Genomic DNA, 15,377 nt, shown 5'->3' on the forward strand with positions numbered 1-15,377 from the left:
ATTCATACTCATTCCATTGGGTCAATATTTCGATAGGAAAAAACAGTCTATTAGCGCTTTACGCTAATCTTCAGGTATATTGGCATATCTTTTCAGGTAAGTATTACAAGGGAGGTCACACAGTAGTTCTAACAATAAAGAAATGATTTACATAGAAAGCCACATTACAGCTAAAGACGCAGATCCCTCATCTTAGTGTGAAAGTCATAGCATTACTGAATCTTTGTTGTACACCGTGTTAAACCGATGCAAGAGGAGGATGCTATAGGTAGGCTTGAGAACGTAAATCATGAAATAAAGCAGGTTCTTACTGCAGCTGGGAAAAGTCTTGAAAAGTAGACTTCCCAGTTCTCCCTGGCTGCGCTGACAACCTTCTTCTTGACAGTCTCGTCAGCAGGAGAGCTTGTTGAGAACAGCTTGTTTTGCTCTATAAAGAAAAAAAGCATAGACAATGTGGAAGTGCATCTGGAACTTATTTTTTTAATAGACTTACATAGCCAGCTAGAGCGTTATCCTTCAGAAACAAATGTTGGGTAACATTGTAAATGCAGAAGGTACTCTTCAAGCACCACCAGGACTACAGTATCGCATGATTTTGTAGCATGCAACAATTTGGGTATCAGTTTCTTACACACTGTTTATTCTGGAAATATATAGCCATCTGGTAAAATACAATGGCAATATGCAAAGAACACTAGAAGTTCAAATCAATCAAATAAACTATATTCGATTTTTGGATTAAAATTCATAAAAGTGGCATATTAAAAACGGACAGAGGGAAGTTTAAAAAGAAAAATACACACATTAATTACATCTTTACTAGAAGTTAACTTGATCTAAGTCTATCAGATATTCAGAACAAAAACAGAATGTTGATATAATCCTGCTCCTCAAACCTCTTCCCCACAGTTACCAAAGACAAGACTACTAAAACAACCTTCTGGACTAGTTATAGGAGACAAACAAAAAAGGCTTGACAAAGAAAGTTAATTACAGTTAGCTAGGAATAGAAGCCCTTAGAGCACCACACATTATGGTACTTATGAAAAGTTTGGGAGCATTTGTAAATTATTTTGCCCACTCAGGAAAGATTGGAAGGCTGCCAAAAACTCAAATCTTTAGGGTAAGCAAGACATTATTGCCCTATTATTAGTGCTGGACAAAGATACATACTTTGGGTGTAATTTTTAACTGTCTATTCGATGCTACTGGATGCATTAACATATAATGTTAATGAGTGCACTGATGTGCATGTTGCAGACATGAGTAAAATGCATTTCAGAAAAAGAAAGAATGTGACACACTATCATTTTTGCACTATTGATCAATAGGTTGAGACAATTAATGAGCAACAATTAGTTCTAATTAGATTCACACATATAAAAAGATATATTGAAACTTCAGGATGTTGTGCAATTCAAAAAGAGCAGAAGATTCTTCCAGCGAGGCCACAATCCCAGCAGCCTCAGCCACTGTGAGTAGGTCTGCCTTATTTTTTGTCCCATTCCTGCCGCCGGCCCCTACTTAGAGGACGCCCGCATCATGGGTAGCATGTGGGCAACTCCCGGCCAAGGGTTGGCCTGTCCGCACCCGTCAGAGCACAAAGGAGGCTGGGCCACTCCTTTTCACCTGACCCTGCGCTGCTGCTGTTCCTCAGCTGCCTGCTGTCTCTGCGCTGCCTGCTGTGCCCGCATTGTCTGCTGTCCTCACACTGCTAGTGTCCTTGCCCTGCCTGCTGTCCCTGCGCTGGCCTCTCAAGATCCCTGCCCGGTACCCAGAATCACTGAGACCATCCACCAGGACCTCTAAAGAAGACCACTGCAAGGCCACGCAGTGGACGTGTACAGCGGATGCACTGCCAAGGCAACGTCAGTTGGACAACGTCCTGAGCCAGGACCCCCGGGCCTCCCACCACCCAACGGTACACCACCGAGGACACCTGGACCCCGGATGACATACCAGCAGTGGCTCCTCCTCCCCATGATCCACCAAGGACCCTTCACCTGCCGACAATGCCACTTCTCCAGCAACACAACCTATGAAAAATCCCACACCAATCCTGCTCACAAGACCAAGAACACCCTGCAACTGCTCCACTGCATCCTGCTCAATGCCTGCTCACTCTGCAAATATGCCACAGAAATCTGGGACACAATCACCACAGACATTGCTTCCATCACCAAAATTTAGCTCAACCCCTCCTCGAACCCTGACATCACCACTGCCACTCCTAAAAGCTACAAGATGATATACCAAGATAGGGTCAACAAGCAAGGCAGAGGCATAGCCATCATCTTCTAGGAAACCATCAGATGCACCATCCCCAAAGACAACCGAACACCTCTCATTGAACATCTCAACTTCCTACTACAAACTGACGCAAAGACCACTATAAGAGGCACCCTCAGCTACAGGCCACCGGGAACCGAGCAACTTTCTGCGACACCATCCTCAACATCATTGCACCACTAGCAATAGACTTTCACCACATCGTCCTACTCGGCGACCTCAACTTCCACATCAAACACCCCAACAATGCCAACTCCATCACCCTCCTGGAGAACATGAGCAACATTGACCTCACCCAGCTGGTCATCAAACCCCACGCACAAAGTCAGACACATACTCAACCCCATTTTTACCTCCAGCAACAGAATTAAATTTAGCCACACCACAGAACTCACCTGGACCGACCACACCATTGTACACTTCACAATCACCAGTGCCTAGCACATCCTCAACAGGCATCAGATTATTGGCGCACCACCAAGAACACCGCCGACAGAGCAGCTCACAAAATAGCCCTCAGCAACAATCATTGGCACATCAAAGTAGCCAGGAAAGCAGTCATCACCACTCACTTCAACTCTGCATCCAACCACACAAATTAACTCTTCAAAATAGCCAAATAATTCACTAATCCGACAGCCAAAGAGAACACCATCCACCCCTCCCAAGAACTCTGCGACACCCTCTCACATTACTTTCACAGCAAGATCATCAACATCTACGACAAGTTTAACTTCCAACCTGCCGCCCTCAACCCCAAAGACCTCAAGCAAACAGCACACACCAACCAAACCATTACCAGCTGGTCAACGCTCTTTGCCCTGACCACCTCAGCCATTATATCTTCCATCCACTCCGGGGCACATGCCGACCCCTGCCCCCACCACCTCTTAACCCTCACAACAAATCCTAGGGCCTATCAGCACACAACTCACCAGCATCCGCAAAACCTCCATATATACAGCAACCTTACCAGATGAATAGAAATACGGAGACATCAGACCCCTCCTAAAGAAATCCTCTGCGGACATCAACAATCTCAAAAACTATCATCCGATCTCCCTGATCTCATACCCGGCCAAAGTACTTGAGAAAGCCATCAACCATCAGCTCTCCAAATTCCTGGAACTTAACCACCTTCTGGATGCCTCTCAATAAGTATTCCATGCCAACCACATAACTGAGACTGCACTGATTTCCGCCACAGACAACATCAGAACACTCCTCGACCAAGGAAAAACTGTGGCCCTTATCCTCCTCAACCACTTTGAGACATTCAACACAGTCTCCCACAACACCCTTATCAACAGACGCTACAAAGTAGGCATAGAGCAAGACGCTCTCAAATGGATCGCCTCCTTCCTTAAAGGATGCACATAGAGAATCTGACCACCTCCCTTCACCTCAGCACCCAAAGACATCATATGCGAAGTACCACAAGGATCACCCCTCAGGCCCGCCCTGTCCAACATCTTGACCTCCCTCGCAGAAGTCCTCAGATCCCAAGGAATCAACATAATCTCCTACGCAGACAACACTCAACAGATCCTCTCGCTTAACAAGGACGTCAAAACCAACTTCTGCAACACCATGACCAAAGTAGCTAAATGGATGAGAGACAACTGCTTCCAACTCAACTCTGACAAAACGGAAGTGCTGATCTTCGTGAAGAACACTTCCACATTGGACCAAAGATGGTGGCCTGCAGAACTCTGACTACCACCTATGTGAATCGTTTGAAAGCATTGTGGACAGGGAGGAAATGAGCTTGCTCATGGCCACAGATGGGGAACAGGAGGAAGAGAGCGACCCTCTCCCAGACCTGCTTTCCCAGAACCCTGATGATGGTTCAGTTGATGGAGTAGCCTTGGCAGGCAGCCTCACTGAGCAGAAACAGGTGGACTGCAGACAGGTTTTGCAGGCCCACAGACACATGTTTTCACTCACACCCAGTCAAACTAACTGGTGCACCCATGAGGTGGACACTGGTGACAGTCTGCCTGTGAAGAATAAAATCTACAGGCAACCTGACCATGTCAGGGATTGTATAAAGGCTGAGGTGCAAAAGATGTTAGAGCTTGGAGTGATTGAGCCATCAGAGAGCCCATGGGCCAGCCCAGTAGTCCTGGTGCCAAAACCTCATACCAAAGATGAAAAGAGAGAAATGAGGTTTTGTGTGGACTACAGAGGTCTCAATGCTGTGACTAGGGAAGATGCACATCCCATTCCAAGAGCAGATGAGCTCATTGATAAATTGGCTTCTGCCAAGTTTCTGAGCACATTTGATTTGACAGCTGGCTACTGGCAGATCAGGTTAGCTGAAGAGTCAAAAGCCAAGACAGCATTCTCTACTCCTAGTGGACATTATCAGTTTGTGGTAATGCCCTTTGGTTTGAAGAATGCACCTGCCACCTTCCAGGTTGGTGAATCAAGTCCTTGCTGGGTTGGATGACTTTTGTGCAGCATATCTAGATGACATTGCTGTCTTTAGCTCCACCTGGGAGGATCACCTGATCCACCTGAAGAAGGTTCTGGAGGCCCTGCAAAAGGCAGGCCTGACTATCAAGGCTACTAAGTGCCAGATAGGGCAGAGCAAGGTTGTGTACCTGGGCCACCTAGTAGGTGGGGGTCAGGTTCAACCATTGGAGAGCAAGATCCAGACCATACAGGACTGGGCTCCTCCAACTACCCAGAGCCTTCTTGGGCCTGACTGGGTTTTACAGAACATTTGTAAAGAACTATGGGTCCATTGTGACACCATTAAATGACTTGACATCCAAGAAGATGCCCAAAAAGGTTCAGTGGACAGTTAGCTGTCAAAAGGCATTTGATGACCTGAAGAAGGCCATGTGCTCTGCACCTATCCTGAAGAGTCCTGACTACTCCAAACAGTTCATTGTACAGGGCATAGGTGCCACCAAGGCCTACCAGGGGCTGCAGCATAGCTTTTGCCACCCCTGGCTGGTTCTTAAATTGACACAACTGGCTGATCACTCAGCTGGGGCAAGTTGGTGTAATTACCCCTTGCTTAGATATAGTATACCTATATCTAAACCTATATCTGGACACATATAAACCTGTGAGCCACTCCTATGGAAGGCCTTATCAATCCTGGAGGCAGAGTGCGTGGTTAATGTGAGATGGAGCTCGAGCATGAGCTGAGCCTGTCTGCAGCTGTCGGGAACAACTACCTAAGCTGTTCCGGGATAATGGCATACCATATACTATTAAGTGCATTATAATCCTCGCGGTTATATGTTTGGCTTTATCAAAACATGTTGTGTAAGGTGTCATACGATTTGGAATACTATCCCCTCGACAGTCCCGTCGACGGGGATGGCATTCCACCCCTCTAGAGGGAGAAGACATGTTACTTTACTGAAACGCGGTTGATTTTTAAAAGAGCCTCAGATCCACAAAATGGATTCTTCTGCCACAGACACAAGTCTGACCTCCTGCTGCTGACCGAAACTCAGCCGAGGAGGCCTGGACAAAGGCTTTCCTGTCGCAGGGAGGTGTCACACCACCCCAGACAGGAGATAGTGGATTGTAGCAGGGAGGTTTGAAAGAAACCAGACACTGCCTGGGGAGCACAAGGCTTCCCCTTGCATAATCCGGCCAAACCGGTTCTGGGGCAGACCAGCCCCAGGACCAGCGCGGCCTGGACAAAGGGAAAGGGGTGTATCCACCCCCTTCCTGGGTCCCACCCATAGGAGGGGACCTAGCAGGTAATCCAGCCCCCTAGATTGGTATAAGAATGGGAGTAGTGCCAACGCACTCAGATTATCCTAATGAAACGTTTGAAACGAAACTCTGGACCCTTCGACATCCTACTGGACGTAGAAGACTGAAGAATCTCCCTTGTGGCCAAGGAGTGACCACCCTGTGCAAACAGATTATCCTGATGAAACATTTGAAACAAAACTCTGGACCCTTCGACATCCTACTCGACGTAAAAGACTGAAGAATCTCCCTTGTGGTCAAGGAGTGACCATCCTGTGTAAACAGGCACCATGCAGCACCTCGACGTCTGCTTTGTTGCAATTTCCGCCGGAACTCGAGCGGCAGAGATCAACTAGATCAAGCTTGCCTGCCTTCTACCAGCCCGATCCACAGTCCCTGCAGAGCTGAGACCCGTGGAGGCGTCCGGAGGCGTGGGGCCCGCCATCTTGAAAAGACCACGAGACGCTGACCGTGCAGCCCACGAGTGACCCTCGAAGCTGTACATCGGGGTTTGAGAAGCCCCAGCCCTGAGCCACTTTTGCACTGAAGCTCACCCCTCTACACTCAACGAGTGCTGCGTGGGGCCCTTCTGCTTCTTTTGGCTCAACGCGTTGGCCTGGTCACTTGCCTGCTGGCTTGTGGCCCCTGTGCTGATGAAACTTGAAATCCGACTTGTGATTCTGGTTGCTCCAGACTTGCACCCTCTCCTCTGAAAAGGAGCACCCGCTCTGACCCTCCTGGTCCGAGTGAGAAGCAATCTTCCAGTCCTGTGTGGATTGCTCTTGCCAAGTGTTGTTTGCTCCAATATTGAAGCTGACAGCGCCGACGGTGAGAGCCTTTGTGGAACAGCTCGTGACCCGCTGCTGGACGTCGCAGATGCCCGAGAGCCCACGTGGCAGCGGAGAGAAGCTCCTCGACAACCACCTGATTGCGCCCAACATTGCCTGGTTCCGTCCTGGTTCCACCCTGGTCACTGCTGAGTGACCCAGACTCTGTCCCCTCTGCTTTCAGGTACTCTACAACTCTGATCCACCCTTAGATCACACCTGACACTTCTCCTTCACATCGCCTGCAGCATCTTCAGCTTCAAGCACCATCAACCTGCGTGACGAAACCCAACGCGACTTCGACCCTATGCACCCGCTTCCTGTGGGTGAGGTAACTCAGCAACGCCGGTGTTCCCACACTGGTACACACCTCTAGGGTCTGTGTCTAAAGTTTTATCCTTCTAGGTTAAGCGGAAGTCTCCTTAAACAGTAACTTTATAACTTTTACGCACCATTGACTTTGCATTGGTGCATGCGTGTTCTTTAAGCGCTGCACCCGAATCCCGCTGGCTTTTCCCGACTTCAGCATTGCTTGTCCCGACTGCTCCCAGCGATTCCCTAGGCCTAACCACTCTTCGATTGGTATCTCTTATACCACTTTCTTAATATATGGTTTGAGTGGCCACCCGCCCTCATCCATAATTGTGCAACTTTCATATGTTATACTGTGCTTTTGTTTAAACGCTTGTGCCCCTTTGCTCATAAAGAGTACTGGGGATTATTCTAGTAATAAATACATATATTTTTATAATATATACTTGTGTGGTGTCCTTTCATTTGATATTACAGGATTGTGATTGGTAAAACAGCTCGCTTAACACGACCTCTTGAGTTTAGCCTTTCAGGCTGCTTAGTCCATGCTACCCCTAGGATAGCTTGTCTATAAGGTTGACTTACAACCAGACACCATAAGGGATTGTTTGGACTGATACAAGGTGGTTCCAGAATTGAAAACATCATATATCAGGCCAACTTCTCACACTGATCCTTTGGCTTCTGCCGGTAAGGAACAGTCGAGGGCTGTTCCTTGTATGCCGGCGTTGTGTAGTCTGGCGGCAATTGTGCGGTGGGAGACGGTGTCAAATGTTGCTGACAGGTCGAGTAGAATCGGGGCTGCAGTGTGGCCTTGGTCGAGGATGGTGCGGATGTTGTCTGTGGCGGCTAGTTTGGTGGTTTAGGTGCTGTGATTGCTGCGGAATCCGGATTGAGAAGGGTCGAGGATGGCGTTGTCTTCGATGAACCTTGTCAGTTCTGCGTTGACGGTCTTCTCTGTGACTTTCACGGCAAAGGGGAGGAGCGATATGGACTGGTAGGTCTTCAGATCTGCTGAGGGCTTCACATTTCCAGTCGTCGTCGTCGGGGAATGAGTTGGTCTTGAAGGTTGTGTTGATGGTACATCGTAGTTTGGGCATGTTGGCGGCTCTGTGGTAGATGTGCGGTGGGCCGTGGGAGCCCCTGAGTGGATGCCTTTCATGGTCTCTTCGGTCGTGATTGGTGTCCAGGAGGAGGAGGAGATGGTGGGCTGGCTGGTGTTGCCAGAGAGCAGAATGGTTGCAGAGTCAGGCGTATGGTCGTTGAAGTTGTCGTAGAGGTGTTTGATCTTCAGGTGGAAGTAGGATCCGAGCTTCTGGGGGGGCGGGTGATGTTCGTGGTTTCGCTGCGGGGCTTGGTGAATTCCTGGATGACCCTGAAAGTTCCTTGGAGTTGCTGGAGTTGGCGAGGATTTTGTTGTGGATGAAGGTCCTTTTCGTGGTTCTGATGCGGTGGTGGTATTCCGTCATGGCGTCCTTGTAGGTGGTGTAGCTTTCTGGTGTCTTGATGTTTCTCCAGTTCTTTTCCAGGCGTTTGCAAGTGTTTCTGGCTTCTTGGAGGTCAGTGGTGAACCAGGTGGCTTTCCTGGGGCACTGTCTGTCAGAGTTGCGTAGTGGGAAAAGTTTGTCTGCGCAGTTGGAGATCCATGTTTGGAATTCCCTGGCTGTGAGGTTGGCGTCGGTTGCATCGGTGGGGGAGTTGGGGTATAGGGCGGAGTTGAGTGTTTTTTAAAAATAAGTCTATTATTTACACAACACAATCAGTAACACATTGGTATATTTCCTACCCGGCCATATCAACAATGCACACAAGAATACTTCAAAATAATCAGGTAAGTAGCACAAATATACACTGGTCTCCAGAGGGGGACCAAACCATGTATTAAGAAAGTGGAATACGAACTGCAAAGGAGAATGAAATTTGGACCAGAAGACTCAGAGGAGATAGGGAAACATGGAACCATCCAAGGTAACTACCCAGGAATCCCAGAGAGGCTGTGTGCAGAGTGGAAACACAGCCGCTTGCCCAATGGAAGTCAATGGAGAAGTCGCTGTTGCAGTTTTAAAGAAGAAGGACCCTTCCCGGAGGACCTAGAAGAAATCCTTTGGAAGTCAGATGTTTGGAGAGCCACCCCCCCCTGTGGATGACCCAGGAACCAGGTTACCTGCACCAGGAAAGCTGGATGCAAAGAAATACATTGATGTCAGAAACTTCCGTAGATGACAATGGGAGTCTTCGAAGAAGATGCCTCTACAGAACAATGTGTAGGAGTCCGGTGGAATCAAAGGGTGGATTCTGGAAGTGAAGAACCTGCAAGCAGAGGGGACATAGTCTTTGCCACTCGGAGGTGACCAAGAGGCAAGTAAACACGATGCCCACATATGTTGAGAAGTTCTGAAGAGACAATGGGGATCTTGTCGCTGCAGTTGTGAGGACAAGGTGATGACGAGGAAGAACAGGAACCATGCACGAGTTGTCCCACGTCGGATGTTGGAGTCTAGGTGGTCGGTGTCCGTCGGGAACACCAGCAAGCCTTCGTAGATGCAACTGCCATGGGGAGCGAAAAAATGCTGATGTTGGGACCAGCAAGGTTAAGGGACTCACCAAGAGTAGAGTAAGAGCAGGCACGAACAAGCAGGGGAGCCCACTGAAGCAAGAGAAGACTCTCAGGAGGACCCACAGGACGAAGACACATGAGTCGCAAGTGGACTTTAGACAGCTCACCAAAGATGGAGACCCAGGGTGCAGAGGATGCAGTGAGGAAGCAGATCTTCAGAAGAAAAGGTGCTACTTCTTGTTGCCCAAACATCTCTGGAGTGCAGAGCCAGCAAGCCTTGGCCATGGCAAGTTGACGCGGTGCACAGGGGTTTGGTCCCAGTGGTCCGACAAGGGATACTGTCCTCAAAATTGCTGAGAAGACAGGTCAGGCCTCTAGGGAGCTGCAGAACCCCATCTGTGTAACTGTACCTTGGGAAGTCCCTGGGATGACAGGAGCAGGAGACAGGTCAGCTTCATTGCGGTGTTTGCAGATGCAGGTAAGTGACTCCTTCACTCCAAGGGAGATTACTTTGGATGTCCTTGATGTCCAAAGGCCTTCTGGAGAACCTAGATGAAGCACAGAGTCAGACGACACAGAGGACTTGAAGAACAGTGAGACCAGGAGCAGCAGAAGTCTTCCTTGATGCAGCCTCAGTTCCAGTCGAAATCCGATGAAGTCCAATTGTCCAGACGATTGAAGACTGTCTTGGTTTCAGAGGTGAATCTTGCTCCACGATGAACCTGAGGCCCCACCCACAGGGGAGCCCTTAAGTACCATAGGGAAAGTGTTTGAATGACTAAGGGGGCCATCCAGGAGGAGGGACTGGACATAGAAGTGGATACTCACCTTTCCTTTGTCCAGTTTCATGCCAGAGTGGGAACCAATGATTCCTGAACTGGCTCAAACCGGAGTATGCAAAGAGGGCACCAAATGTACCCTTAAAAGCAGTCTGGTGGTGATGGCAAGCCACCCCACCCTCCAGCCAATACACTAAGTCCTGTCTGGGAGATGGTCACACCTCCCTGTGACAGGAACCCTATCATTCTATCTTCCCCTGCTCGAGCTCAGCAATAGGAGGGCAGAATCATGTCTGCAGTTGGCAGCAGCACTAGCTTGCTGGCAGAACCTGAAACTAAAGGCTGTAAACCGGGAGTTCGGGGGGCCCTAAGGAGTCCTAAGTATATGGGATCATACTTCCAGCATCGGAATTTGTGTTGGGGTATGATTCCAACATATTTGATACCATGCATGACCAGGTTCGGTGCAGCCATTATATAGTTAGACATCTCGTAATGACTGATGTTGACTACATATCTTAAAATGACTGACTGCACTTACAACGCCTGGAGACCTGACTCCTGGGTTTGTAGGGCTTTCTGCTCATGCAGAGGCACCCTCACACTTGTAACCGAGCACCTGCCCTCAAGTCTGAACAGCCTGCCATAGGAGTGACTCAGGTTTTAGGTGCAGTGACCTCAGATATAAGGGAACTTATATCTGTCGTGAGAGGTGCAAGCACCAATTCACACAGGCTGCAGTGGCAGGCCTGTAGTCACAGTTTAAGTGATCGCTCATGGTGGCAGAATACATGCTGCAGTCCATGGGAGACCCTTGTGTAAATATGCCCCGGGTACCTTAAAACTACATAACAGGGACTTATAAGGGTAAACCAGTAGCCAATTGTGGCAGTACAAAGATACTTACCAGAACCAATTTAGGGGAGAGCGCACAGATGCTGGGGTCCTGATTAGCAGGTACCCAGAAAAAACTAAGTCAGAACCACACTAACACTAGGCAAAAAGTGGGGGTATCAATCAAACGAATGGGTTACTGTTAGTATGAGGAACCAACTAGTGTCCAGAGGGAGGTAAAGAAAAGTGGGGAGAGGAATTTCTAGGTTCTTTTCTCTCAAAAAAAGACAATCACTGAATTTGTTTCTTGTTGCACATACATCCCAAGGGATGTTATGCTTCATCATTTAGGGGCCGATCAGGATAGCGGTTTTTCCGCATCCTCGGGGCCGGCGGAAGCCACCGCCGGCCCCGAGGATGCGGAAAAACCGCAGCGGACTGACCAAGGACCCACCGCCACATTAGGATGGCTGGTGGGTCCTGGTTTCCGTCCGCAGCTTTTCCGCCGCGGTTGGCTTACAACCGCGGCGGAAAAGCTCTAATATGGTGACGGTGTCTCTCAGACACCGTCCACCATATTAGGATGGGCAGTGAATTATGCTTTTCCGCGGCGCGTTTCCCGCCGTGGAAAAGCATACGGAACTTCACTGCGGGGGCCCGTTGCGGGCCCCCTAGGTGAAGGGGGGGTGGGGGGTGCACATGGGGGGTACCTATGGTACCCCCCTGCATTTGCATGCAGAAAGCGGCAGGCACCGCACGGTGCCTGCCTCTTTCTGCATGCAAAAGCAATGCGTGCATTTTTAACATTGCCGCGGGTGCAGCTTGAAGCTGCACCCGCCGCAATGTTAAAAATAGAGGATGTGACCGCCAGGGTGGCGGTCACATCCTAATTGCACAGGAGGGAACTCCGCATGCCCATGCGGAGGTTCCCTCCTGCTCTGGGGTCGCGGACGGACGCAAGTCCGTCCGCGATCCTGATCGGCCCCTTAGTGTTGCTCCTCGTAGGGCCGGCCCTGCAATGCCCTACGGGTCGCCTGAAGGGTCTCCTTAGCGGAGATCTTTTTATTAAGCCGTATGATGAGTGATATTTATTTGAAGAGGGGTTGTGAAAGGTGAGTGAGTGAGTATTTAAAACTGTCTAGGGGGTACCTTAAAAGATTTTTAATTTGTTGGTTTCCTTGTCAGAATAAAAACCCGTAGGTTATTGTTAATGCCGTGGTAATGATGTACCCTAGTAACTAAAAGGTCGACCTGTTTTGCGCCTTATGGTGGTCAAAACGTTCTTTGGCGCTTCATCAGGACCAAAAGTAGTTATAAATAGTTGTGAGATAAAAAAATTAGATAACCTCTTATATTAAAGTGGTGGAGCGGTCCCCCTTGTATTATGTGTAGAGTGGCATCAGCTCATAGTAACCACTAGTATTCCGAACTAGAAAAAAGATAAAAAACACACAGATGTTAGATAGACAGACACAGGAAAGCATTGTTATTGTTTGAGTCCAAGTGACGAGATGTTTGATGGCATCTCATCCAAACTGTGTACTCGCGTGCCATGTAGGAGAGAGGTACTGCGGGCGCCAGGTACTGGTGTAAGATACGTGCGCCGTACATTCACTCTGTAGAAAAAGCAAGGGTGCCTGGTCTTGGATTTAAATGCTGTTTTTATTTTTCAGCAATCATGAAGCTTCAAATTAATTGGAAGGCTTCTGTGTGTTTTCAAATGTTTACCTCTTTTAGCAACATTTTATAGTAGTACGAGGTTTGAACACAACCTTAACAAAAAATGTTTACACATTTGGTGAAAAACATTATACACATATTATGCAACATATTACATACAAATAAATTAAATGCAAATTTCTTTAACAATATAAGAACATCAAATTGGTAAGGTACACCAGAAACAGTTGTATCAGTCCTGTATGCCTATTTCTTTAGCTATTTGGGACTGAGTTCACCATAGGCTTTTTTTTAAAATTCGAATTGTGTCTAACAGCCTGGGACTGGTGTTTTGTGCCTTTGGTGAAAGAAAGGGATGAATCCTTTTGGAAAGCCGACGCGTTTCCAAACCCGGTCCTAAGTATACAGGTTTTTCCTCAGGGCAACCTGGGTACCTAATGGTGTTGAAAATAAAAAATAAGCTTCTTTTAGTACCTACTCCTGTTTGTTTGTACTGAACATGGCGCTGTAGAGAACATAGGAGTACCTTTTTGTTTCAGCGCTGCGGTGTCTTCTAGGTTCGGGGAAAGAATTTTTCAACCTGTGTTTATAGAAAGAAACACTGTTTGTCCCTGTTTACAGAACGGAAGGCATTTGTTGTCGATTCAAGAATGTATTATTCGCCACTTACTTGGGAAATAGCTTGTGCTGCAGCCCGAATTTGCTAAGTCGTGTTTCCTGAAATATACACCGCCTGTTTGGGAAAGGCTAGTTTTAATTATCTGTGGGTTTTAGTTGGAATGCAATGCTATTGTATTTAAACCAAACAGCTTACTTGTGACGACCTTCTTCTTACTGGCGGTGCACCTCCATTACTGAGTCGGCAACCGCGGGAAATGTATCCTGCTGAAATTAAATCACAAGACTAAGTTTAGGTTTAACTCATGTTGGCGCGTCCTCGAGTTTTAGCGTTTGAGGTTTCTAACTTCTCACCTTATCGCTTTTTCTTAAGTTCTGCCACACTAGCTCCTGCTGCTGTTTGGCGTGCTACTCCAATGCGTTGGGATTAATCGCGGAAGTCTTCATTTAAGTCACATGATTATATATGTGGCTATGACTTTTGGGAGTTGTAGTTTATATGGAAGCGGGCTGCAGTTTGGTGAAAAAGTGGTTGTTTTTGTTTCCATGCGAGTTTTGGATTTCAGGCTCGCAGGTTAATACAGATGTGTCGGTGGAGTACATGGAGGTCAGTGTATATTTCTCTGTAGTTCTGACAATTCGTTCATTCCATCAATCACACAATTGAACTTTAGTATGAGGTATGCTTCTCTCTGCAATAGTAATGCCTCGACATCTCCTCCACGTGTGGGAGTTTTGATGGCAGATAACACTGTCTACTTGAATTCTTTTCTGTGTGCCCACATTGTTGAAAATGTTGCACCATTGGAGCTGTCATTATGTTTTGTTTTATTCGAGAGCGGTGTTGTGCTATTCGCTGATTGATTTGTTGTGTCGTTTTGCCTATGTACAATTTCGGGCAAGGGCAGGTGATTGCGTAAACCAATTTTCGACTTTTACAATTTGTAAATTCCTTGTGCGTCCACTTAATGGTATTGTGCTGGAATTCAGTACCTTCTACTGTGTTGGCACATGACACACATGTGCCGCATTTATGATGCCCTTCTATCGGTTTTAATCTCCATAGGGCACGTAAATCAGTTTTGGCCTGACTCGTTCCCAAGTCTGCCCGAACCAACTGCTGCCCTAAACTTTTGTTTTTTCTGAGGGCAAAAAGTGGTTTTTCGAATGGTATGTCTAGCCCAGACACTAGGTGCCAATTTTTTAGAATGATAGCTTTAAATTTGTTAGTGTGTGGCCCGTATGTCGTCACACACACTAACTTTTCCAAGGGTGCTTTTTGTTTCTTTGTCAGTAATTCTTCCCTGGGCGTATGCCATGCCCTTTTGGTGGAATGTTTAAGCATTTTACTTGGGTAACCTCTTGTTTTTAACTGATTGCTTAAAATTTCAGCAAGGGCTTCAAAGTCCTCTTTTCTGGAACAATTTCTCCTGATCCTAAGCATTTGGCTGTAGGGGAGATTTGCTTTTAAGTTTTGAGGGTGATGGCTTTTATAGTGGAGGATTGTGTTTTTGTCTGTTTCTTTACGATGTAATGTGGTAGTAAGTTTTTGATTTTCTGGGGCTACCTCTATATCCAAGAATGTGAGGCGAGTTTTGCTAGAAGAAATGGTGAATTTAATATCAGGGTGTCTCGTATTAAGCCACTCGTGGAATTGGACTAAAGTTTCTATGGGACCGTTCCATTGACACCAAATATCGTCAATGTAACGATACCATGTTAGGATGTGGTTGCGGTACGATTGTTCTGGTACACGAA

General features: G+C 47.5%; 1 protein-coding gene across 1 annotated transcript in view; it reads right to left on the minus strand.

The window, feature by feature from the left end:
- Positions 1-15,377, minus strand: part of MYO15A (myosin XVA) — a 1,716,372-nt gene that overhangs the window by 534,228 nt on the left and 1,166,767 nt on the right. The window contains exon 47 of the mRNA XM_086939741.1: positions 312-427. Within this exon, the coding sequence (XP_086795867.1) occupies positions 312-427 (116 nt within the window). The remainder of the gene's footprint in view (positions 1-311; positions 428-15,377) is intronic.

This window comes from Lissotriton vulgaris, chromosome 10 (genome assembly GCF_964263255.1).
Source record: "Lissotriton vulgaris chromosome 10, aLisVul1.2, whole genome shotgun sequence".
In the NCBI taxonomy this organism is placed as follows: Eukaryota; Metazoa; Chordata; class Amphibia; order Caudata; family Salamandridae; genus Lissotriton; species Lissotriton vulgaris.